Source organism: Anastrepha obliqua, unplaced genomic scaffold, assembly GCF_027943255.1.
Source record: "Anastrepha obliqua isolate idAnaObli1 unplaced genomic scaffold, idAnaObli1_1.0 ptg000012l, whole genome shotgun sequence".
Taxonomy (NCBI): Eukaryota; Metazoa; Arthropoda; class Insecta; order Diptera; family Tephritidae; genus Anastrepha; species Anastrepha obliqua.
Genome location: NW_026562179.1, coordinates 5,508,871 through 5,534,205, shown reverse-complemented (window position 1 = coordinate 5,534,205; position 25,335 = coordinate 5,508,871). Strand labels below are relative to the sequence as shown.

The following is a 25,335-nucleotide window of genomic DNA, read 5'->3' as shown; positions in this document are numbered from 1 at the left end:
AACAAACAAACAAACAAAGTTTTCCTCTTTATAATATTAGTATAGACAAAACGTTTGAAGTTATTTTACCTGAGAAAAAAATTCCCAAAAATGATGCATTTTTCGACCGTCTAAATGAGGGTCCCCCCCTAATAAAAAATTGGGAATTTTTAGTTTCCACGCTACCATTGAGGTTAGTATTTAGTGTGCGGTTGCCCAATAGTATATTACTCATAAACACCTTCATATACTAAAAATAAGCACAATCCGTATGAAATATGTACATAAATAAGCAAAAAAATTAAAAATTTATATGTAAATGAATTTATTTAAAACTGAAATACAAAAGTAATTCAATAATAATAAAGTAATGAACACGAAGAACATAACTTATAATTAAATACATGACATTTTGCAATTTTTTAATATAACACAGAAAGTGGGTAACAAAAAAAAAAAAAATTGTCAAACAACGAACAGAATAAGTTAAAGCAGATTACCTTTATTTTTGTAAAATATCTAAAACTCAAATTCAATTCCCTTACCTACGCTTTTCAACCATGAAACATTTACGTATATACAAATTTACATAAACCAACACACAGTTTTCAATAAAATTACATTATGTACATGAAACTAATTAAAAGTAGAAGTCGAAAAGGATATAACGAGCTTTGGATTCTACAACCTCACTTCAATTCAAATTATTTCATTTCAATTGAATTAATTTTAAGACAAATAATTATAAACATTTCAACACGTCATTTCTCCATAAAGCAAAAAGGAAATGTTTTCGTCAGTTACATTTTGTTCAACGGCGAAGGACGGTCGGGGAAGAGAGAAGGGATTTTGTCTCCCGTACTCGGCGACACGCTTTGCTCTTCTTATTCGTATTTCTTATCTTAAAGCAATTTTTGACAGTTGCTTCATTCGCTTTCTTCTTTTGTGGAAGAAAGTTCTAAGTTATGTGTTGGTTTTCAATCAAACGGAAGATAACAACGATGACAAATATCCGAACGCTGCTTGGGAAATGCACGATTATTTTTTCTAGTAAAGTAGGTATAATTTATATAATTTAAAATAGTTATGGGGCATGTTTATGTTGATTTCTAATTTTTCCCTGCATTTCTAGATACTTAAGTTAATTTTAAGTTAATTGTTTACATATGAAGTATTTTTAATTTAATTTTTTTTATTCAAGTATAAGAATTTATAAATATATTTCAATAAAAAAAAAACAACAAATTATTTATTATTTAACCAATTTGCATTTTTCATTCATATATAATATTTAAGAAACTGTTGTCGAACGGTCTCTGCTTTACATGTAAGTGCGTGCTAGAATACATCCGAACCAGACGATGCTAAAGTATTAAATGTCAAAATGTCGCGGAAACATTTTTGCCCGTGTGTACGCGAATGAAAAATCTAAAGTGAATTTCCAGTGTCTCCCTTCCAGATGTCTCCTCGTGTAAATCGGGACATAGATGAGTAGATGTGAAACTCTTTTTCTCATTTTCCAATATTGCCACACCGGTAGAAACATGATTGGGTATTTTTTTAATTAAAAATTGGGAATTTTTAGTTTCCACACCACCATTGAGGTTAGTATTTAGTGTGCGGTTGCCCAATAGTATATTACTCATAAACACCTTCATATACTAAAAATAAGCACAATCCGTATGAAATATGTACATAAATAAGCAAAAAAATTAAAAATTTATATGTAAATGAATTTATTTAAAACTGAAATACAAAAGTAATTCAATAATAATAAAGTAATGAACACGAAGAACATAACTTATAATTAAATACATGACATTTTGCAATTTTTTAATATAACACAGAAAGTGGGTAACAAAAAAAAAAAAATTGTCAAACAACGAACAGAATAAGTTAAAGCAGATTACCTTTATTTTTGTAAAATATCTAAAACTCAAATTCAATTCCCTTACCTACGCTTTTCAACCATGAAACATTTACGTATATACAAATTTACATAAACCAACACACAGTTTTCAATAAAATTACATTATGTACATGAAACTAATTAAAAGTAGAAGTCGAAAAGGATATAACGAGCTTTGGATTCTACAACCTCACTTCAATTCAAATTATTTCATTTCAATTGAATTAATTTTAAGACAAATAATTATAAACATTTCAACACGTCATTTCTCCATAAAGCAAAAAGGAAATGTTTTCGTCAGTTACATTTTGTTCAACGGCGAAGGACGGTCGGGGAAGAGAGAAGGGATTTTGTCTCCCGTACTCGGCGACACGCTTTGCTCTTCTTATTCGTATTTCTTATCTTAAAGCAATTTTTGACAGTTGCTTCATTCGCTTTCTTCTTTTGTGGAAGAAAGTTCTAAGTTATGTGTTGGTTTTCAATCAAACGGAAGATAACAACGATGACAAATATCCGAACGCTGCTTGGGAAATGCACGATTATTTTTTCTAGTAAAGTAGGTATAATTTATATAATTTAAAATAGTTATGGGGCATGTTTATGTTGATTTCTAATTTTTCCCTGCATTTCTAGATACTCAAGTTAATTTTAAGTTAATTGTTTACATATGAAGTATTTTTAATTTAATTTTTTTTATTCAAGTATAAGAATTTATAAATATATTTCAATAAAAAAAAAACAACAAATTATTTATTATTTAACCAATTTGCATTTTTCATTCATATATAATATTTAAGAAACTGTTGTCGAACGGTCTCTGCTTTACATGTAAGTGCGTGCTAGAATACATCCGAACCAGACGATGCTAAAGTATTAAATGTCAAAATGTCGCGGAATCATTTTTGCCCGTGTGTACGCGAATGAAACATCTAAAGTGAATTTCCAGTGTCTCCCTTCCAGATGTCTCCTCGTGTAAATCGGGACATAGATGAGTAGATGTGAAACTCTTTTTCTCATTTTCCAATATTGCCACACCGGTAGAAACATGATTGGTATTTTTTTAATTAAAAATTGGGAATTTTTAGTTTCCACACCACCATTGAGGTTAGTATTTAGTGTGCGGTTGTCCAATAGTATATTACTCGTAAACACCTACATATACTAAAAATAAGCACAATCCGTATGAAATATGTACATAAATAAGCAAAAAATTTAAAAATTTATATGTAAATGAAATTATTGAAAATTGAAATACAAAAGTAGTTTAATAATAATAAAGTAATGAACGCGAAAAACATAAGTTATAGCTAAATACATGACATATTGCGATTTTTTAATATAACACAGAAAGTGGGAACAAACAACAAATTCTGAAACAACGAACAGAATAAGTTAAAGCAGTTTACCTTTAATCTTTGTAAAATATCTCAAACTAAATTTCAATTTCCTTACCTAGTCTTTTCAACCATGGAATATTTACGTGTATACAAATTTACATAAACCAACACACAGTTTTCAATAAAATTACATTATGTACATGAGACTAATTAAAAGTAGAAGTCGAAAGGGATATAACGAGCTTTGGATTCTACAAACTCATTTCAATTTTTAAATTTCAATTGAATTAATTTTAAGACAAATAATTATAAACATTTCAACACGTCATTTCTCCATTAATCAAAAAGGGACGGTTTTCGTCCGTTATTTTTGGCGCGTTTCTTCTGGCAGCCTGCCATTTCGCCTATCAGCTGCTCAAAATCCCATAATGTGTGAGTGCTGCCAAGTTTTGAAACGTCCTCATGGGCACGCTCTCTTTCAAAATGAAAGAGTTTCACATCTTATTTTCTATGCTATGTTATCTATGACAGTCAGTCAGTCAGTTTGAATGCTAGCTGTTCTGCAAAGTTAGTCGCACGGTTGGTTTTCTTTTATTTAAGTATGAAAATTTATATTCAAAAGCATCTCTTATTTAAAAAAATATAGGTTTAGTACGTATAATAAATGATTTGAAAGGTCCCAAAATTGCGGTTTTTTGTGGAACATTCAAGGTGGTGTAGAAATCTAAAATGTCATGGGAGAATCGGTGAAATACATGGAAAAATGGGTTCGTTAGCATTAACTTGAAATTAAATTATATGTACATGAACGAAATTTTAGCGATGAAAAGTCGTGTAGTGTTTATGAAAGAAAGGAACACTCATCCCGCGGCTCACGAAAGTTTTATTGGAACTTTAACAATAATGTTGTGTTGCGCGTAACCTTCAAGGTTTTTCTTTTATATTGTTGTGCACGTAGATTTATCCGCTCGTTTGTATTTTACTAATGTCCGTCACTGAACGATACTCGTTAAAGCAAATCGTTCGTTTGAGGTTCCTATCAAAGTCAGTTCTGAGCTGTGCGGATCTTAATATAATTGTACAAAGTTATTTATGTATATATTACCTACGTTATGTGTTTGAATTTGCGAATGAACGCTTGTGTACGACTAAGTTGGCAGGGCTGCACATATGTTCGGCCCAAACTGAACTTGAAATAAATGTATATAGCGATTGTAAATTGAAAGCAAATAATATAATTTTTTGTGGTACATTATATGAGTGGAAACACAGTTTAAATTAGTAGATAATTCTACATATCGAAGGCGTAGTAATAGAGTCAAAGTGAAATCGAGGATATATTTCGACTCCATGACAAGTTACAGATCCCTGTGTTATTACGAGGGTTTAAGTTGAGAATGAAGTTGGTGCTGTCTTATTTGATTCACTATAAATACACTTAAAAAAACTTTAATCAGACTTATCTATGATGTGTTTGAATTATATTAAAAGTGATATGAAATTAAATTTTAACTTTACCTCATATTTATATTCGTACGAATGTATGGCACATGTGTATGGATACACATCCTAAATTAGTGCATATACTGTAGATATACAAAGCATGTGTTCAGTGACAATTTGCTTCTAAAATCTTATGTAAATGTTCGATCTAATGCATATAATTTAAGTTAAGAAATTCAATGAAAAGTAACATAAATTGCTTACTAATAGGAGCTCATATTAGGTTGGACTATAATAGAAAATGATTATCTGAGATAACCTTGTTTAAGACGTTTCAAACGGTTTATTCATTAAAAAAATATCACACTTGTTTCAGTGACAGCAAGCTTCTTTAAATATTAAAAAAACAAAACAGAGTTGGAATATTCATGTGTAATTTCGGATATTCCTCGAAACAGATGTTATACTACTCGTGATTTTCCCGCGCAATAATTTTGTTATTCCGTTGCAATACGTACAAAACGATTTTCTATATAATTTTTTGAAATATTGAATGCTTCAACATATAACGAATTAAATTTCCGGATATAAATACCTGGACTATATAGGTATGTGATAAAACTATGAGTTATCCTTGATAAGAGCAATATCGTTCACCACCCAACGTTCCCTAGAGGAAAGTCTATATTACTAGGATTGCCTTCATTACCGCAGCATGCTTTAAACTAGTGGTGGGACTATTCGAATAAAAATTATTCGAATAATAAAATTTTTTATTCGAGAGGTATTCGTAATTCGAATAATATTTATTCGAATTTTTTATTCGTTTATTCGAATACCTCACTATTCGAATACCTTACTATTCGAATACCTTACTATTCGAATACCACCGCACTATTCGAATATTTTTTGTAAATATTTACTTAGATTAGCGGACTACTAATCGGTTTCTGTACAAGTGCATGTACCTATGTATGCAAATTCTAAAACCACGCAAAGGCTTATATTAAATGAAAATACTACCTACTTTTTATTGTGTCGGCGCTTTGTTCTTGTTTCATATTTTGGTAAATATTTACTTAGATTAGCGGACTACTCTTGCTTGAGGCGTGAAATTATTTTCTTTTAGGTTTTTGGCTTTTCGCAGTACTATTATATGCACATACATATACTCTACCTGCTACTGACTGACCTAAGCCCGATAAACGAGTGCAGACAGTCCTACGACCATGCATACGCTTAGGTAACTGGCGATGAGAAATATATAGATGGACATTTCAGGCAAACTTTTCTTTGGGTTGAGTTTAGTTGGGGGAATTTCGATCGCTTATGATACATATTTCCTTTGTATTTCTTTAAATCCCGCGCTTAGATCACTCATTAACAATCAAGAACCTCAAGCAAGAACGTTCAGCCAATCTAATCATCAATCAAGATAAATAAAAAAAAAATAATAATAATGCCCAGAAGCAAAGTTTGGCAACATTTTACAATCGTGGGAAAATACCGGTGAGGCCTCCTGCAATTATTGTGGTGATATGCTGAAACGTATGGGATCCACCACTTGTTTATGGAACCATTATAACTTTAAGCATAAACTCAGTTATGGAGTTGATAATCATCCGGAACCTTCGAGCAGCCGTGCTACAGATGATTCAGAAGAAGGTATTCGAATAGTGAGATATTCGAATAGTAAAGTATTCGAATAGTGAGGTATTCGAATAGTAAAGTATTCGAATAGTGAGGTATTCGAATAGTAAGGTATTCGAATAGTGAGGTATTCGAATAGTAAGGTATTCGAATAATGAACTATTCGAATTATTTGAAACGAATAGTATCATTCGTTTTATTCGAATAATGTTTATTCGAATATTATTCGAAAATAATCCCACTCCTACTTTAAACATTTGAGTATTATATTTTATGCGACTGCAAAAACTATAATAGGTGTACTACAAATACATTTGCGAGGTTCTTGTAAATGATGGAGCAAAAAGCACAGAGGATATGCTATGAATCCGTGACAGCGAGATCAGATAGTTCCCACGGCAGTCGGTTCTTCGTAAGGCTGAGAAATCCCTAGGCAAGGATTAGTAAGTCTGGTATAACGATAACCACAACTCTGTACGGAAATATTCTTCTGACAGTCAATTTTACAACGGCACGCGGGCTTATATATATAAGGTCGAAACGGTCACTACAGTAGAATTCTGTAAAAATATATTTGGAGTGTTTTATGCTGAAACAACAAGAAAATGCTATTTATAGTAGAAAAGTTTAAAAATTACGTTTTTACGACCGTATTTGCTTATTGTACTGTAATATCGTTGAGGAGAAATGTTTAACGCAATTGTTAACCCAGCAATTCCAGTTAACCCAGTCACTATTTATAAAAAAATATTTTTTTTTATAACACGCAAATATGTATTTATACGAGGTGTGATCAAAAAATAGGGCGATCTTACAAATTTCGCGGGCTACGTACATTCGACTTTCGATTATTATTATTTTTATATGTTGGTACACTCGTCTCGAAGATATGCTCACGGTTTTAGAAATATACATTCTATCAAAAAAGTACCGGGAATTGTTCAATAAAACACAAAATAATTTTTTAATCATCAAAATTTATTTTGTTGACTTCAAAATAGGCTCCATTCGAAGCACTTTTTAAACGCGTTTGAAGAGATCTTCTTCAGCTCCTTCAATGAATTCCCCTTAATGGCATTTATCGACTCAAAGCGGCGTCCGCGGAGTGGGAATTAAAGTTTTGGGAAAAGGAAAAAGTCACAGGGGGCTAAATCCGGTGAATACGGTGGTTGTTCGATGATATTTGTCGAGTTTTTGGCGGAAAAGTGTTCACAATATGAGTCTTGTGAGGCGTTGCGTTATCATGGTGCAAGATCCATGCATTTTTTCCCCACAAATTGGGACGTTTTCTACGCACATTCTCAAATGTCGCATAACTTCCAAATAATATTCTGTGTTTACCGTAGAACCATTTGGAACGAATTCCGAGTGCACAACACCATGATAATCAAAGAAAACGAGTAGAATGACTTTAGTGGCATACGGTGAGAGTACTCTGAGTCAAAAAAAAAAAAGGTTAACAAGTAGTACGAGCTTTTCACAGAAGGTCGAGAAGATGTGAATGACGGCGCTCGCTCTGGACGCCACAGCACATCCAAAACCGATAAAAATGTTTAGAAAGTGAAGAAAATTGTTCTGCAGAATCGTCGAATCACAGTTAGAGAAGTTGCTGAGGGTGTCGGCATATCGGTTGGCTCATGCCATGAAATCTTTTCGGAAAATTTCGACATGAAGCGAAAGGATGAGAGCCAAGAGTCGATAGAAAATGGCCGAACACGCAAAACACTTGTCTTATTTATCCCTCTCACAAACAAATTAAGCATGCTGTATTGCGAAAACTGCGAACATATCTTCGAGGCAAGGGTACCAACATAACATAATCGAAAGTCGTATGTATGTAGCCCGCGAAATTTGAAACCTTCACCTTATTTTTTAACTCATAGGCGAAAATTTGGACTAAATCATCCCTCAGCTCTATCGAACCTAAGTGTTCGTTTTTTTTCTTGCGAAACGTCTTCTTTACTCATGCCTGAAAATATAAATTTACAGGGAAAGTGCAGAATATAAAGATCTGATCTTTGAAAAAAATAAAAAGTTGGCGTGGGTGCGTTGACATCCTTTTCGGCGTTTGTACAACATTTAAGTAAGAATTTTCGACACTAAATATTGCTAATCATTCTTTGTTTTAAAAAAGGTACGGTAAATCAAAAGGCTGTTATAGTGACAACATTTGTGTGTAATAATTTTTAAATTCGGTCCACGCACTTAGGCATTATAAGCAAACCTTTCGTGGTAGTAATGAAAAACTATCCCAAACAAACTATTTTCTTTCTTGTGCTAAGCTGATCTTTCCAGCGCAGAGGAAGCCTTGCACCAGCTGCTACCGCATCGAATACTTTCAAAGCCACAGCGTTTGTATCCACTCTGACGACATGACCCAGCCAGTGTAGCCGTTCCATCGTCTGCGATATTCGCTTTTGCCAACGTGCAAAGGTCCAAAAATCTTCCGCAGAATCCTTCTCTCAAACACTCCAAGCGTCGCTTCATCGGATGTTGTCATCGTTCATGCTTCTGCGCCATACGTTAGGACAGGCATGATGAGAGACTTGTAGAGTGTTAGTTTTGTTCGTCGAGAGAGGGCTTAGTCCAAAGTAGCACTTGTTGGCATGAGAGATTCTACGTTGGATTTCCAGGCTGACATTGTTATGGGTGTAAATGCTGATTCCTCAATAAACGAAATATTTTATCACCTCGAAGTCCAAACTGTCAACAGTGACGTGGGTGCCGATACGCGAGTGCACCGACTGTTTGTTTGATGACAGGAGGTACTTTGTTTTGCCCTCGTTCACCACCAGACCCCTTCATTTTGCCTCTTTATCCAGTTTGGAGAAGACAGAACTAACAGCGCGGTTTTTAAGGCCGATGATGTCGATATCATCGGCCTACGCCAACAATTGTACGCTCTTATAAAAAATTGTGCACGCGTATCACACGACAGCAAGTATAAAGCGACTCGAAGAAGCCTTTCCCAAATCTGATGGCGCTGATGGTATTGAGCAACGTATTCTTGCATAGCTGTATTAGTTTCGCAGGGATACCAAATTCATACATCGCGACATATACCATAGGTAAAATCTTTTCGTACTATCGAATGCAGCTTTGAAGTCGACGAAAAGAAGGTGGGGTTCTATTCTCCTTTCATGGGGTTTTCCAAGATTTGGCGTACTGTGAATATTTGGTCGATTGTGGATTTTCCAGGTCTAAAGCCACACTGACAAGGTATGCAGAATCCAATAATCTGGGGTTGTGATGCAAATTCAAAGAACATTGTGTGGGGAACAAGCAAATGTAACCCCAGAGGTCTCAAGTTACTGGATTTTATCCTGTCATCCGATTTGGTCATTCAAACCACTGGTAACAAACCAACTTTTGTGACCAGAAGGAGATATGGGTTTCACTAGACAGGGCTAGATGCGCGAGCTATTTTAGCCGGCTTTTCATATTGCATCCTCCGGGCGACAGAACCAAGCGTCGTGCTACCAGAAGGCTGCACAAACTGACAAACAACAGTGCGCCACTTACTTTCTCCGGTGATGAGGTTCAGGGGGCCATCAACAATTCGAAATCATCGAAAGCCATTGGCCCTGACGGCTTAAACGCGCTGATGCTGAAGCATCTGGGACCCCTGGGAGTAGGATTTCTCACAAGGGTTTTCAATCTGTCCATGGCCACTCTTATCATCCCTGACAAGTGGAAAGCAGGGAGAGTGGTCCCACTACTGAAACCTGGGAAACCCGCCAACCAAGAGGAGTCTTATCGGCCGATAACTCTCCTTTCCCCAGTAGTGAAGACACTTGAAGCCCTCCTACTCCCACTCTACACGAAACACCTGACCCCAGCCCCACATCAGCACGGTGTCCGACGAGTGCACCACCACTGCACTCACCGCCATAAACGCCCAGATAAATCGCGGGCTTAACCAAAACCGCCCCTGCGAGAGGACTGTCCTAGTAGCGTTGGACATGAAAAAGGCTTTTGATACAGTCAGCCATTCCACGCTACTAGATGACATTTATCAGTCGACACTCCCGCCAGGGCTGAAGAGGTGGTCCGCGAACTACCTGAGCGGTCGGCACTCGTCGGTGATTTTTCGAGATCAAATGTCAAAGCAGAGGAAGATTAAGCAAGGCGTACCGCAGCGTGGTATCCTTTCACCCTTGCTTTTTAACTTCTACATCTCGAAGCTCCCCCAACCACCAGCGGGAGTTTCCCTGATCTCATACGCTGACGATTGCACGATAATGGCGTCGGGCAATGACATCGATGGCCTGTGTTCCAAAGTGAACAACTACCTCACCGACCTTTCTCGCTTTTTCACTGCGAGGAATCTCCAACTTTCCCCCACCAAGTCCACGGCGACCCTATTCACCACCTGGACAAAGGAGGTCAAGCTGTCCCTTAAGGTAAAAGTCGATGACACACCAATTCCGACTGTGAATAACCCCAAAATTTTGGGATTAACCTCCGACAGCTTGCTCTCCTTCTCTGCGCATACAACCGCAATTGCCACTAAAGTCCAAAATCGCAACAAGGTCCTCAAATCGCTGGCCGGCAGCACTTGGGGCAAAGACAAAGAACTGTTGCTTTCGACATTTAAGGCAATTGGCCGACCGGTTCTCAACTATGCTGCGCCTGTCTGGTCGCCTGGAACTAGTGATTCGCAGTGGACTAAGCTACAGACCTGTCAAAATACCGCCATTCGGACAGCGACCGGGTGCCTCCTGATGTCACCTATCCAACACCTTCATAACGAGGCACAAATGCTCCCAGTTGCGGAGCACAACAAATTGCTCAGCAAGCAGTTCCTGCTCGGATGTTACCGTAGGTCTCATCCCTGCAGGCACCTGCTTGAGCCCGAGCCGCCTCCCAGGCACGTCAGGAGACACCTCCTTGACTACGCTGGCGATATCCAGGACAAGACCGACCGTAACCTACTGGACCGGACAGTATTTAGACAGTCTATAAACGACATTCACCGGGAGACCGTTACCACCTTCTTGAACTCCCGTCCTGTGAATGCCGAAATCGGAGTCCAACCACCACCTATCGCAGATGAAGAGCTCCAGCTTCCCCGTGAGACCCGTGTAACACTGGCACAACTACGTTCTGGATACTGTAGCAGGTTAAACTCCTACATATCCAGAATCGACCCCGACATACCAAACACATGTCCGGCATGTGAAGGTACCCCGCACGACACTAACCACCTCTTCACATGCCCCCTCAAACCGACTCATCTAACCCCCCTCTCCCTTTGGACCCAACCTGTCGAAATAGCATGTTTCCTGGGCCTACCCTTAGATGAGCTAGACGAAGACGAACCATGTGAACGATGATATGCCTACACTGACAGGGCTACCTATGCTGTTAACAACAACAACAACAACCAGAAGGAGACAAGAGGAGATTGATTTAACACTTACCAATAGGTCAGTTGGAAATCAAATCAACCGATGGCGAGTTTTGGAAGAGTACTCTCTTTCTGATCATCGTCTTATCGAATTCCGACTGGGAATTGACACAATATCAATACCTTCCGGTAGGAATCCTCGAAATGTGGACTGGGACAGGTACGGTGAGCTTGTAACAGAGCGATTACCAAACCTGAAAAAACTCAAATCAGCAGAAATGATTGAAGATGCTACTAAGAAATTAGAAGGTATTTTAATCAATTGCTTTGAGGAACTGTGCCCACTCAGGCAGAGGAAAGCGGTTCCTTGGTGGAGCCCTGAACTGTCGAAGCTTCGAGTACGGTCCAGGAAACTTCTTAATAAGGCCTTGCAGACCAAAACAGAAGAGGACTGGGCTAATCATCGACTTACACAGAGAGAATATAAGAAAAAAGTACGGAAAGCCAAACTTGAATCCTTTAGAAATTTCTGCAGTAACGTCGAAGAAATGAGGGAAACAGCGAGTCTTTGTAAGGTCCTTCATTTGGACCGCTCAGTGAGGCTGGATTCCATTCGAAAACCTGATGGTTCATACCCCATTTCCAAATCGGAAACGGTTAATGCTCTACTCGAAGTAGAGGCCCTGAAAAGGATCTTCACAGCCTGTCTCGCATTTGGTTACATGCCATCCCAATGGCGACGCGTAAGAGTAGTATTTATTCCGAAACCAGGAAAAGAGCAAAAGCAAAAAGTTTTAGACCAATCAGTTTGACATTGTTCATGTTGTAAAGTCTGGAACGAGTGGTGGAGAAACATATTCGAGTGGGGGTATTGCCGAGAAGTCCACTTAGTAGAAATCAACACGCTTACCAGAGTGGAAAATCATGTGAATCAGCCTTACATGATCTTGTTAGCAAGATTGAAGTCGGGCGGGAAGCTGACGAATACACAATGGGCGTGTTCGTGGACATTAAGGGGGCTTTTGATAATGCCACTTTCGACTCGATACGTTCTTCTGCCGAACGACACGGATTTAATCAAACTATTGTAAAATGGATATATTCCATACTCTCTGAGAGGCTGTTAACCGCTGGTGGGAGCGGTGACGAACAAATCACAGTCAGGGCCAGGCAAGGATGTCCCCAAGGGGGTGTTCTTTCTCCGCTGTGGTGCTTCGTCGTAGACTCTCTACTAGCGGAGATGCATGTCCAAGCATATGCGGACGATGTCTGTGCGGATAAATCCGTAAGGCGGCTTTGCTCGAAAGTGAAGAGGATTCTTGACAAAATCGATGACTGGTGCATGAGACAAGGTCTTTCCGTTAATCCGAACAAAACAACCATAGTCTTGCTTACGAGAAGACGGAATTTGGATGGACTCAGTCTTGCAACACTGAAAGGTGTGACACTTGGTCTTTCCGATGAAGTTGAATATCTAAGAGTAATCTTGGGCGGCCGACGTAGCCGAATGAGTTGCGTGATTACCATACTGAATTCACAAAGAGGACGTTGGTTCGACTCTCGGTGAAAGCAAAATTAATAAAAACATTTTTCTAATAGCGGTCGCCCCTCGGCAGGCAATGGCAAAACTCCGAGTGTATTTCTGCCATGAAAAAGCTCCTCATAAAAATATCTGCCATTCGGAGTCGGCTTGAAACTGTAGGTCCCTCCATTTGTGGAACAACATCAAGACGCACACAACAAATAGGAGGAGGAGCTCGGCCAAACACCCAAAAAGGGTGTACGCGCCAATTATATATATATATAATCTTGGATAGGAAGCTGACTTCGGAGACATACGTTTCACTGAAGGTGAATCGCGCATTGAGGATTTTTCACCAATTCCACAGAGCCTTTGATAAAACCTGGGGTCTCCAACCTGCTGTGGTCCTATGGATATACATAGCACTTATCAGACCAGTCATCACTTACGCCTCTGTTGTTTGGTGACGTCGGAGCATGGTGAAGTCCACACTCCGGGAGCTATACAGGCTGCAAAGAAGTGAATGTTTATGCATCACGGGTGCCATGAGTACAACCTCTGGTGATGCCCTAAATGCTATGCTTGATTTGCTCCCCCTGGATCTTAGGATACAACAGGAAGCAATAAAAGCAATGTGTAGACTCCATTAATATGGTTTCTGGCACGAAGATGGAACTTCGGGACACAGAGAAATCTTTAAGTTGCTGTCGGAGCAGTATCCACTGTTTTTGGCACCTAAAGATGACCTGATACCCACAGTTTCATTTGGAAGGAAATTTAATGTAAAATTTCCATTGCGTGAGCAATGGTGCAATCCAGAATGCATGCAGGGAGGTTTGACGGATACTTTCTTTACCGATGGGTCTGGAGCCGGATGGTACTTAAACGATAGTAATAAGTATCACTATGCTATGAGGGGAATGGCAACTGTTTTCCAAACAGAAGTTTTTGCCATCCTAAAAGTAGCCGAATGGATAATCGAGAGGAGATGGAGGTGCATTCCAGTGTTACGTACAGACAAGTTTAACTAATTTTACGGTTTATATTACATATAGCACTTAATTGTTTTATTAGACATATACTTTTTTTCTCTAATTTAATAGATTATATTCTAGTATTTAATAGTGCGAAGAAACAATTAAAAAAAAGTCATGAAATACTGAAGAAAAATGCAAACAACCCACGTCACGTACGGGACACATCAAGTCAACCAACATTCGAAATCGTTATAGTTTTATTCAGATTTCAGCGAATATATTACAGGTGCATAAAAAGTGTCTTCGAAGGAAATTATAACTAAGAATCAAGCTTCCTACTAGCTAAAAAAATATTAATTAAAACACATATTTATAATTCAAAAACATTTTTTTATATTTGTCACGTACAGACAAGTCGCGTCACGTACGGGACATAGTTCAACTTAAATCTATAATATATGTAAAAATCAATAGGTAAATACAGTTTTGTCTTGGGAAAGGCAATGTTTTCTGCACTCCACAACTTTCTCCTCAGTTTTAATAAAATGGAAGTTGGAAACTCCAGTTATCGCTTTGGCATTGTCCCACGGCGATGCACTTTTAATCCTTTCATAAATTTCAGAGGATGGCACATAAATCACACGGGTTTTTGTGACTAATTGAGAAGCTAAATCAGAAAAGCCTTGGCTGATTGGACAACAACATTTTCATTTTGGCCCATCATTTTCTCTCTTACCAGTCTTTTGATATTTCCGCCAACTCCGTCTATCACACCTTTTCCATGGGATGTAGCAAAATATTTCCAATAAAAGGGCCTTTTATACTTTTCACTCAACATTGATGTTAGTTTAACCATATAACGGTTCTTAAATTCCGATGAAGGGCCGTCAATCCAAATAATTTCCGCTGAAAGTAAGTCTTCATTTTCTTTATGCATCAAGTCAAACAACTTATTGATGAAAACAAAAACTGTATCCTTGTCTTTCGAATTTGCATTTGAGCATATAAGATATGTTTGGCAATTGTCTTTGTAAAAACTTGCAGCAGTAAATAAAAGAACACTTGTTCGTGACCAGAGTGCGCTTTGAACTTCATTCTGGTATTAACAGCCAAAAGACATCGCAAAATCAACTTGAAGGATTTGCACATTTTCATTGCGTTGGTCTTTTTGAAATTCACCAGCTTGAACTCGTTTTAAATTAAGATGCTTCATCATAATATGGATAGAATCAATCAATTTTTCTTTAAGTTCACCTGAACTTGTTTCGTGGTTTACTAAACGTAGTTTATTTTCTTTCCCCATTCCTTCCATACAGAGATTGTACTTAAATCCATAGAAATTAGTATTTTTTTGCCATCAGAACAAGTATCACATTCATTTTTCCAGCACTTCGAATCCAAAGAAGGATCTCATAAAATTATAGTCCACCAGTCATTACAATAATTTTGTTTCAAAACTTTCAATTTGAATATAAAATTTTCATGAGTTAAACATTTGCACTGGTCTGAAGGTGTGTCTTTCATTAGCAAAACGTTTTTCGGTCTTAGACTACAAAATTTTGAAAATCCAATTTCGATATTAGGAAAAAATTCTTTAAAAATGAAAAAGGCTTCTCGTAGGTACAAAGTCAAGTAATGCTTTTGACACTTCTTCTTAATGCCGTTTTCCCAAACAACGATGAAATCATTTGTGCCTGGGCAGGTATACACAATATCCGGACGATAGTAAAATGCTTTCACATCGTCATAACGTGTATCGTCACCTGATGTGCTAATGTTTGGGCTTTCTGCTAGAGCAATGTTCATTTTACGCACTAGTTCTGTAACAACCGCTTTTTTCTTTCTTGGTGATTGAGGCAGTGCTTTTAGAGACTTTTGAACAGCTTTAGAAAAAGTCTGTTTCGACTTGTACGGAGATTCAGTACTTACAGTACTACAGTACTTACGCTTGTTTGCCCTTTGCAATCTCTTCTTATCCCTTTCCTTAAGTGAAATTGCTTTTCACTCACCTTCAGAAAGGTTTTCTACTTTTCGTTTACGAAGCTCACGCAATCTTTTAGTCTCATTAGCGGTAAAGTTTGGATCTTTCTCTTTTGGCTTTTCTCGAAATTTTCGCATGCGGCTAGCACTGGTTGATGGTTGCTGGTCGCTCATTTTTGCGTTATTGAGATTTGCAGTACAAAAAAGGACTTTGTTTATTACAAACGTCAGTAAAAGTTGAAGATGTCAGATAACTTATTATTCGGCGTCACGTACAGACACTTTATTATCACCAAGAATATATTGTAAGCAAAGCGATTTCAAACAAAATTGTTTCACCAGTTTTTAGACCGCTAAAAGTTAGCTGTTAACAGAAAAATTCAATTTGTATAGTCGACTGGTTTTACAATTATTCCAGCACTTCGAATCCAAAGAAGGATCTCATAAAATTATAGTCCACCAGTCATTACAATAATTTTGTTTCAAACCTTTCAATTTGAATATAAAATTTTCATGAGTTAAACATTTGCACTGGTCTGAAGGTGTGTCTTTCATTAGCAAAACGTTTTTCGGTCTTAGACTACAAAATTTTGAAAATCCAATTTCGATATTAGGAAAAAATTCTTTAAAAATGAAAAAGGCTTCTCGTAGGTACAAAGTCAAGTAATGCTTTTGACACTTCTTCTTAATGCCGTTTTCCCAAACAACGATGAAATCATTTGCGCCTGGGCAGGTATACACAAAATCCGGACGATAGTAAAATGCTTTCACATCGTCATAACGTGTATCGTCACCTGATGTGCTAATTTTTTGCTTTCTGCTAGAGCAATGCTCATTTTACGCACTAGTTCTGTAACAACCGCTTTTTTCTTTCTTGGTGATTGAGCCAGTGCTTTTAGAGACTTTTGAACAGCTTTAGAAAAAGTCTGTTTCGACTTGTACGGAGATTCAGTACTTACAGTACTACAGTACTTACGCTTGTTTGCCCTTTGCAATCTCTTCTTATCCCTTTCCTTAAGTGAAATTGCTTTTCACTCACCTTCAGAAAGGTTTTCTGCTTTTCGTTTACGAAGCTCACGCAATCTTTTAGTCTCATTAGCGGTAAAGTTTGGATCTTTCTCTTTTGGCTTTTCTCGAAATTTTCGCATGCGGCTAGCACTGGTTGATGGTTACTGGTCGCTCATTTTTGCGTTATTGAGATTTGCAGTACAAAAAAGGACTTTGTTTATAACAAACGTCAGTAAAAGTTGAAGATGTCAGATAACTTATTATTCGGCGTCACGTACAGACACTTTATTATCACCAAGAATATATTGTAAGCAAAGCGATTTCAAACAAAATTGTTTCACCAGTTTTTAGACCGCTAAAAGTTAGCTGTTAACAGAAAAATTCAATTTGTATAGTCGACTTGTTTTACAATTATTAATGAAAAAGGAATTAAGCGTCATGTATGGGACATCGCAACTTACCTTTCCGTTAAGATCATTTTCTTATCAAAAAAACACTTATCCAAAAAAATGAGTATGCAGTTAAATACAGTGGACCATACACTATAACTAAGAACAGAAATCTAGTTTCTATCTGATAAACAATAGCGGCAGCGACCTCGCAAAAAGTTGTGTAAAGACTATTGAAAAAATCCAACTTGTTGTTACTCTCAATACATAACGGTATTTACAAAAAATGAGACATACTCACTACAACTTTTGTAAATTATTTTAGATGAGAACATAATCTCGCTATGTACATGCAATAATATATAAAAAATGCATATATGTAAAACAGTTCAGAGTTCCACTTTTTCATGGAATGCTCCTGGAGCGGGAAACAGATTGGAGTCTTCAGTGACAGTCAGGCTGCATTGAAGGCCCTGGAGAACGCGAAGCAAACCTCAAAGATTGTTTAAGAATGTAAGAAGAAGCTTAATTTTGTCGCAAGACAAAACAGGCTTGTACTTATATGGGTTCCGGGACACTCCGGTGTTCAAGGAAACGAAATTGGCGACGAATTGGTCAACCGTAGATCAGCGGTGCTCACACAGGGGCCAGAGCCAATAATCGGAATCAGTTCCGCAGGAATCAAGAATTGGATCAGCGATTATGTAGGCAATCTACACAAAGAGCGATGGTCCGGTCTGGAACGCCGCAGAACTGCAAAGTGTTTTGTGACAAGTCCGAACAGAAAACTGTCAAACTTTCTACTAAAACTTAGAAGGAAAGATATTCGGTTGATGGTCGGCATCATTACAGGTCAGCATATGACCACCATTGGAATCATCGAGAACCCGGTATGCCTGTCATGCTTGGAGGAGGCGGATAGCACTGAGCACTTTCTCTGTGAGTGTCCTGCCTTTGCTAGAGCAAGGCTACGAGTATTGGGTTCCAATGTCATGAGAATGAGTAATATTCGTTCTCTAAAACTGGAGGATATTTACATATTTGCCAAAGAATCTGGAAAATTCTCATAGCACTAACTATCTCTATCTCTGTCTCTATTCTTTCCTATCTCTTTCTCTGATACTTTTCTCCTTCCCTCCTTGACTATCTACCCCCTTTCCAGAGCTCTAAATACAATGGGCTCTTTAGCCTGAGTGTTTTAGGAGCCACCAAATCTCCTGGTGCTCCTTGGTTCGACCTTTTCAAATTCAAATTCAATCAGTTCTTTGCCGCCATGTTTGAATAGCTTAGCCTGCAGTCCGTCGGCGCCCGCGGCTTTGTTGTTCCTTAGCCGCGTTATCGCTATTCTCACCTCGTCATATACCCAAATTAATCAGAAATTAGTTAAATAATAATATCCTTAAGTATCTATAACGACTTGATATGTTCCTGAAACGACCTGAAATTATATCCAGCCAAGGACCCCAGCAGCATTCCCCGTATATTTTGTGCCACAACCTTAACCACAACAAGTTATTATTAACAAATTGTATTAAACATATGGGTAAGACTCCGTCAGAAAATATGAGATTTGCAAGTGGTCTTTCGATTTCTTTGAAACTTTGGGAAATATTAGTTCAAGGTAAGATACATTCGAGCCTAAAAGGATTTTGAAAAATTTTCAAAATTGAGTCATCTACGCCATGTTGAAAATCGGGACCGTGTTTTTTTCAAAAATCAATATTTCTTGAACCGTTGGATGGATTTCAATGCAATTTACAGACAATATAGAAACAAATAAGTAGTTTAAATTAGTATTATGTTAAAAAAAAATTTCGAAATTTTGACCAAAAAAAAGTCAAAAAAATTTTTTGAATCAATTTTTAGTTGATTTGGCTAGTTTTTTAGATTTTCTGTTATACACGTAACGATTCCTTATGATTTAACCTTTATTTTGAAAAAAAAAAATTTTATGGTGTCTATAATAGTTCTCGAGATATTCCGATTTTAGTGGAAGCGCGCACGCACGGTTCGCGTACGCACGCACGGTTCGCGCTGCGTTATGTGTTCCTGTATGAAGTGACTGGAGCAGACTGCTGCAGGTCTGTGCGCGTTTTTCTACTCCCGCGCTGCGTAACCGCGAACTTCACGGTGCGCGCTTCCACTAAAATCGCAATATCTCGAGAACTATTATAGACACCATAAAATTTTTTTTTTCAAAATAAAGGTTAAATCATAAGGAATCGTTACGTGTATAACAGAAAATCTAAAAAACTGGCCAAATCAAATAAAAATTGATTCAAAAAATTTTTTTGACTTTTTTTTGGTCAAAATTTCGAAATTTTTTTTTTAACATAATACTAATTTAAACTACTTATTTGTTTCTATATTGTCTGTAAATTGCATTGAAATCCATCCAACGGTTCAAGAAATATTGATTTTTGAAAAAAAACACGGTCCCGATTTTCAACATGGCGTAGATGACTCAATTTTGAAAATTTTTCAAAATCCTTTTAGGCTCGAATGTATCTTACCTAGAACTAATATTTCCCCAAGTTTTAAAGAAATCGAAAGACCACTTGCAAATCTCATATTTTCTGACGGAGTCTTACCCATATAACATTTTCGTATAGTCAGCAGAAGCTGAAGCTAATGTAATTTCGAATGAACTATTTATTTTACATTGAATATGACAAATACTATGAAACAAAAGAGAGATATTTAGTTAACTACCCACTGATTTTGTGGTGCTAGGCGAAGGTGTAGAAAGACGCGGTATTAGAAAGACGACAGTTCCAACTTTGAGAAAAGTCCACCATCGCCGTACTAACCCATCTACAGGCCGCTGGCGAGCCATTTGGAAATAGCATAGAAAATGTGAAGTTACTTAAACTAAAAAACCCAACGAACAAAAACTATTGCATTTTTTTCCTATACATATATATACGGGTATGGACAGAGAAATAGCGCACTTAGAGTGTCTGTTGCACGTATTTTCAAACGCGGCATTATTTCAAATTAAAACTTTCTGTATTTTGTTCTTATTTTTTACGACTACGTCGATTTGGACCAAGTGACACGAATTTATAGCTGGCCAAGTGAGCTGATATTACAGTTAGATTTAGTAAATATGGAATAAATAATGGAATGCATGTTACTGTAATTATGTATGTAAGCAAATAATGAGAGATGCTTATAAAATTAGAGAAATACAGTGCAGGTGAGAAAGAACGCAAATGTGAGAAGAATGAAAACATACAAAAATAAGAGGATGAATGATATTTAAACACATGTTTACTTTACTCAATACCGACATCTAACACAGATACTTTTGTAATCGGTCGATGGAGAATGCTTGATTTAGTTTATACCCTCGCGCTCCGAACTTGGCCGTCTTTTGCTTTTACCACATCCACAATTCTGCCCTTTGGTCAGCAGATTACCACGACATGGCCAATACGTACTGCGCGTTGTTTTGAAAACCACTTGGTGCGTCGAGAGATGGCTGGTATATGCTATATTCCTTCACCCAAAAGCGGTTTAGCGAATTGTCGGGTCAATTGCCAATATTGCCGCAGATTGACGGTGTCGCTGCATATTGGCTTGTAGCCATCCGATGACCTAATTAGCAAGTGTGTTGGCGTAAGAGCCTCGTCATCACAATTTTTTAAAGAAGCAAAGGAAAGCGGCTCGCGTTCAGGATAAATTATACTTCATTCAGCGCTGAAACTTGTTGAAGGTAGTATCTCATGAAGCACGGTCTTCACTGATCTTTATGTGAATGTGATGAGATGATACCGTTCAAATCGATATTTTTCCGACTCAAGCAAATATTTTTTTTAGATGCCTTGAAATTGGTGCCGTTGTCCGAAAATATCTCCCTGGGATACCCGCGTCGCGATATAAAGTTTCGTATCGCCATGATACAGGAACTGGTATTTAAGCTATGAGCCACTTCAATATGTAAAGCGCGAAGCGATGGGCATGTAAATAGAACGTCCCATCTCTTTTCTCGCCTTCTTCGCATGATGACAAGCAAAGGTCCAAAATAGTCGGAGGATTTATCAAAAGCAGCAATCCGTGCGGCTGGCAGTGCTGCCATTTGTGGTAGCTGGGGAATAGATCTATTGTTTCTACATTTTTGACACTCCGCGCGCACTTTTATATACAGTACCCTCAGTCGATTTATATAGTATACACCACGAATTTGATTGATTATAGACTAATGCATCTCGCGATGGAAATATGAGTCCAACGCACTATTAAAAATGTTATATGATGTTCGGCATCACTAGAACATCCCCATGGTTAAGTGTTCAGCCCTTTTGCATCTTATTATGTCATCTGTGTCTAAGTAAACGTTTAAAGTTAAGAGTCATCTTGCCACCTTGAGGCACCTCTCTCTTCACATTAGTCAATGGATTGACACGACACTAATCGTGAGGCGTTTCCCTTGGCCACACGTAAGTAGCAAACGGCTGCGTACGCGCTTTCGCCGGCATCGACAAAGGTGTGAAGTTGAACATCTTCAGCATCTTTCAGCAATAGTGAATAACATCGTTTCCACGACAGTCGGTTCTACGCTACCAAAACCACCCGGATTTATATCCGACCACGTACTGTCACTCCAGCAGCATTCCCAGTATGTAAGTATGGGGAATGTTTATGCTGCTACAACAACCACAACATCGATGTATTTGACAGATGTTATTAATGGCATAATAGACTTCCACTGGTTCTGTTTGTCGAAAAGATTGTCGTGGAGACAACAAGATTTTTAAACCTACGGTAGGTCGAAGATCGACATTAAAACTTGGAGTGCTTCTCTTTTCGTCGGTATAATCTGTTCGTTAATGACATCGCGACGAAGTCTCGCAAATCTACAAATATATTTAAAATTAATGCTTACTGGTCCCAAAACATACCGAGAACTTTCGTGGTTGAATCTCATTCTCTGACGGATTGAACTGACGTAGGGTCTTCTTCGAGCTGTTCCACTACAAATTTGGAATTTGAAGACCAGCCACATATATTGAAGCCAGCAATACCATACCAATTTTTTTGTTTACTTGTGGAGCCAACTCTAACGCAGATTGCTCGTCGTCTCCACAGTCAATAAAGTCATCAACGTAATGGTTTTTCTTTACAGCTTCTACTAGTCCGGGAGCCAGGGGCCATTTTGACCTCATCATTTCATGTTACTAAATGTCAACAATACATGAAAAATATTTCAGCCGGTATAAAATGAGTTGATAGATATTTTTTTTCGACACGTTTCGTACCCTCCCACAATCACACCCACCGCGGGTGTGCCAGCTGACTTTCACTTTCGTTATTCATGAAAGCTAAATCACAAGTATAGTCAAGAACTTAACGGTATAAAAACGCAGTCCAAAATCGACCCCTGGCTCCCGGACTATACGGCTCGGAGAAGTTCCTTTTCAAAATTGCCACCATTTTTGCCTACTCCAAAAGTTAAAATAATACTAACAAGTTGGGTTAAGGAAGTCTGGGCCACAGTAGGAAGTCGTTGAGTGACACCTTGTTCACCTTTGAAAAATTCCTCCGCAAACACATCAGCCGTTGCAAGGCATATTCATAGTTATTTGGTAGCAATACACAGTTACGCCAGTGCAGCCCAATTTCGAAGTGGTTATCGACCTTTTTACAAGTTTTTTTCGCAATACTCACAGTTGCATTCCTTCGTGACGTGCGTATTTATCTGCACGTGTTAAAGTTTGTTTGTGTTTGTATTACGGTGCTGGGTTTTTATGGTTTCGTTACCTTGATTGTTTTGTGTAATAACTGATTATGCTTTATCGCATAACCATCCACACTACATACTTTATTTAGGAAACATTTGCGCCTATCCGGATTCAAGTATTGGCTTTGTTCGCTTTAACTTCCTCCCATTTTCGCTGGAGTGTAAAATTTTTAAAAGTGTCGCATTCGATTACCTTATTGCAAATTATACACTGCTTGCTCATTGGTGTGTTGCGGGCTGGTGATGGGTGTTTGCGTTGTTAGTATGTGTGTTAATTGTAGCACTACTTTTAGCTGGTGCTCAAGAGACGACAGTATTGGCTACTTCGGCTAGATTGTACAACCAGTCGCTGAAGTGTTTCATCTTTCGCGTGAGCTTTATTCATCGCACGCTCAAGGATGTGTTCAGGCCTGCCAAAGCACATTCTAACAGTTTGTATTATCCCAGGGACCATGGACGGTAAAAACAATTTACTTTTTACTATTTCCCGTGTTTTACCTTTAAGACTCGCTTGCAGCCTAATTAAATTATCCGCATCGGTGTACCCCGAGCTGAAGGTTTCGATATGTTTCGGAGTTAAATGCCATCGGCATACTTTGAGCATTGCTTTGTAGTTGTTGTTGTTGCTGTTGTAGCAGTAACTTTGCCCTGTTAGTGTAGCGTAACGGTAAGCCCAGGAAACTTGCTCCAGAGGGAGAGGGGTGTTAGATAAGTGGGTTTGATGGGGCATGTGAAAAGGTGGTTAGTATTGTGCGGGGTGCCTTCACATACCACACATATATATAGTATGCCGGTGTCGATTCTGAATAGGTAGGAGTTTAACCTGCTACAGTATCCAGAACGTAATTGTGCCAATGTTACGCGGGACTCTCGGGGAAAATGGAGCTCTTCGTCTGCAATGGGCATTTCGTTGTTGTTGTTGTAGCAGTATCTTTGCCCTGTCAGTGTAGTGTAATCACCGGTCGTCTTCGTCTAGCTCATCTAACGGTAAGCCCAGGAAACTTGCTGTTTCGACGGGTTGAGTCTAGATTGAGAGAGGTGTTAGATGAGTGGGTTTGATGGGGCATGTGAAAAGGTGGTTTGTGTCGTGCGGGGTACATTCACATGCCGGACATATATTTAGTATGTCGGGGTCGATTCTGGATAGGTAGGAGTTTAACCTGCTACAGTATCCAGAACGTAATTGTGCCAAGGTTACGCGGAACTCTCGGGGAAGCTGGAGCTCTTCGTCTGCAATTGGTGGTGGTTGCCGATAACGGCATTTGGAGGTCGGGAACCTAGAGTGGACTGTCTGTTTTGTCCAGGATCTCGTCCACGTAGTTGAGGAAGTGCCTCCTGATGTGCCTGGGAGGTGGCTCAGGTTCAAGCAGGTGCCTGCATGGGTGAGGCCTACGGTGACACCCTAGCAGAAACTGCTTGCTGAGCAGTTTGTTATGCTCCTTCACAGGAAGCATGAGCCTCGTCATGCAGGGGTTGTATGGGGGACATCAGGAGACATCCTGTCGCGGTCCTAATTGCAGTATTTTGGCAGGTCTGGAGCTTCGTCCACTGCGTATCATGGTTCCAGCCGACCAGACAGGCGCAGCATAGTTAATAACCGGTCGGCCTATTGCTTTGAAGGTCGGCAGCAACATTTCTTTGTCTTTGCCCCAAGTGCTGCCGGCAAGGGACTTGAGGACCTTGTTGCGATTCTGTACTTTCGTTGCAATAGCGGTTGTATGCGCTGAGAAGGAGAGCAAGCTGTCAAAGGTGACTCCCAATATTCTGGGGTTGTTTACCGTCGGTATTGGGGTATCATCGACGTGTACCTGAAGTTGCAGCTTGACCTCCTTTGTCCAGGTGGTGAAAAGGGTCGCCGTGGATTTAGTGGGAGAAAGTTGTAGGTTTCTCGCAGTGAAGAAGTGAGAAAGGCGGGGAGGTAGTCGTTTACTTTTGTGCATAGACCATCAATGTCATTGCCCGACGCCATTATCGTGCTGTCGTCAGCGTATGAGACCAGTGAGACTCCCTCTGGTGGGTGGGGGAGTTTCGAAATGTAGGAATTAAAA

General features: G+C 38.6%; 1 protein-coding gene across 25 annotated transcripts in view; it reads left to right on the top strand.

The window, feature by feature from the left end:
* Positions 1–3,736: 3,736 nt before the first annotated feature.
* LOC129251340 (transcriptional activator protein Pur-alpha) overlaps positions 3,737–25,335 on the top strand; it is a 188,250-nt gene continuing 166,651 nt past the window's right edge. For 7 of the 25 annotated variants that reach the window (XM_054890731.1, XM_054890720.1, XM_054890730.1 and 4 more), the window contains exons 1-2: positions 3,779–3,804; positions 3,872–3,992. Coding sequence is in view for 3 of the 25 variants with exons in the window: in XM_054890706.1 (XP_054746681.1) it covers positions 4,425–4,439 (15 nt within the window). In the remaining 22 variants the exon portion in view is untranslated. Of the gene's footprint in view, positions 3,825–3,871; positions 3,993–4,236; positions 4,304–4,325; positions 4,473–4,499; positions 4,628–4,941; positions 5,277–25,335 lie in introns of those variants that run through there. The other 18 variants (XM_054890723.1, XM_054890722.1, XM_054890721.1 and 15 more) reach the window with 16 other exon arrangements.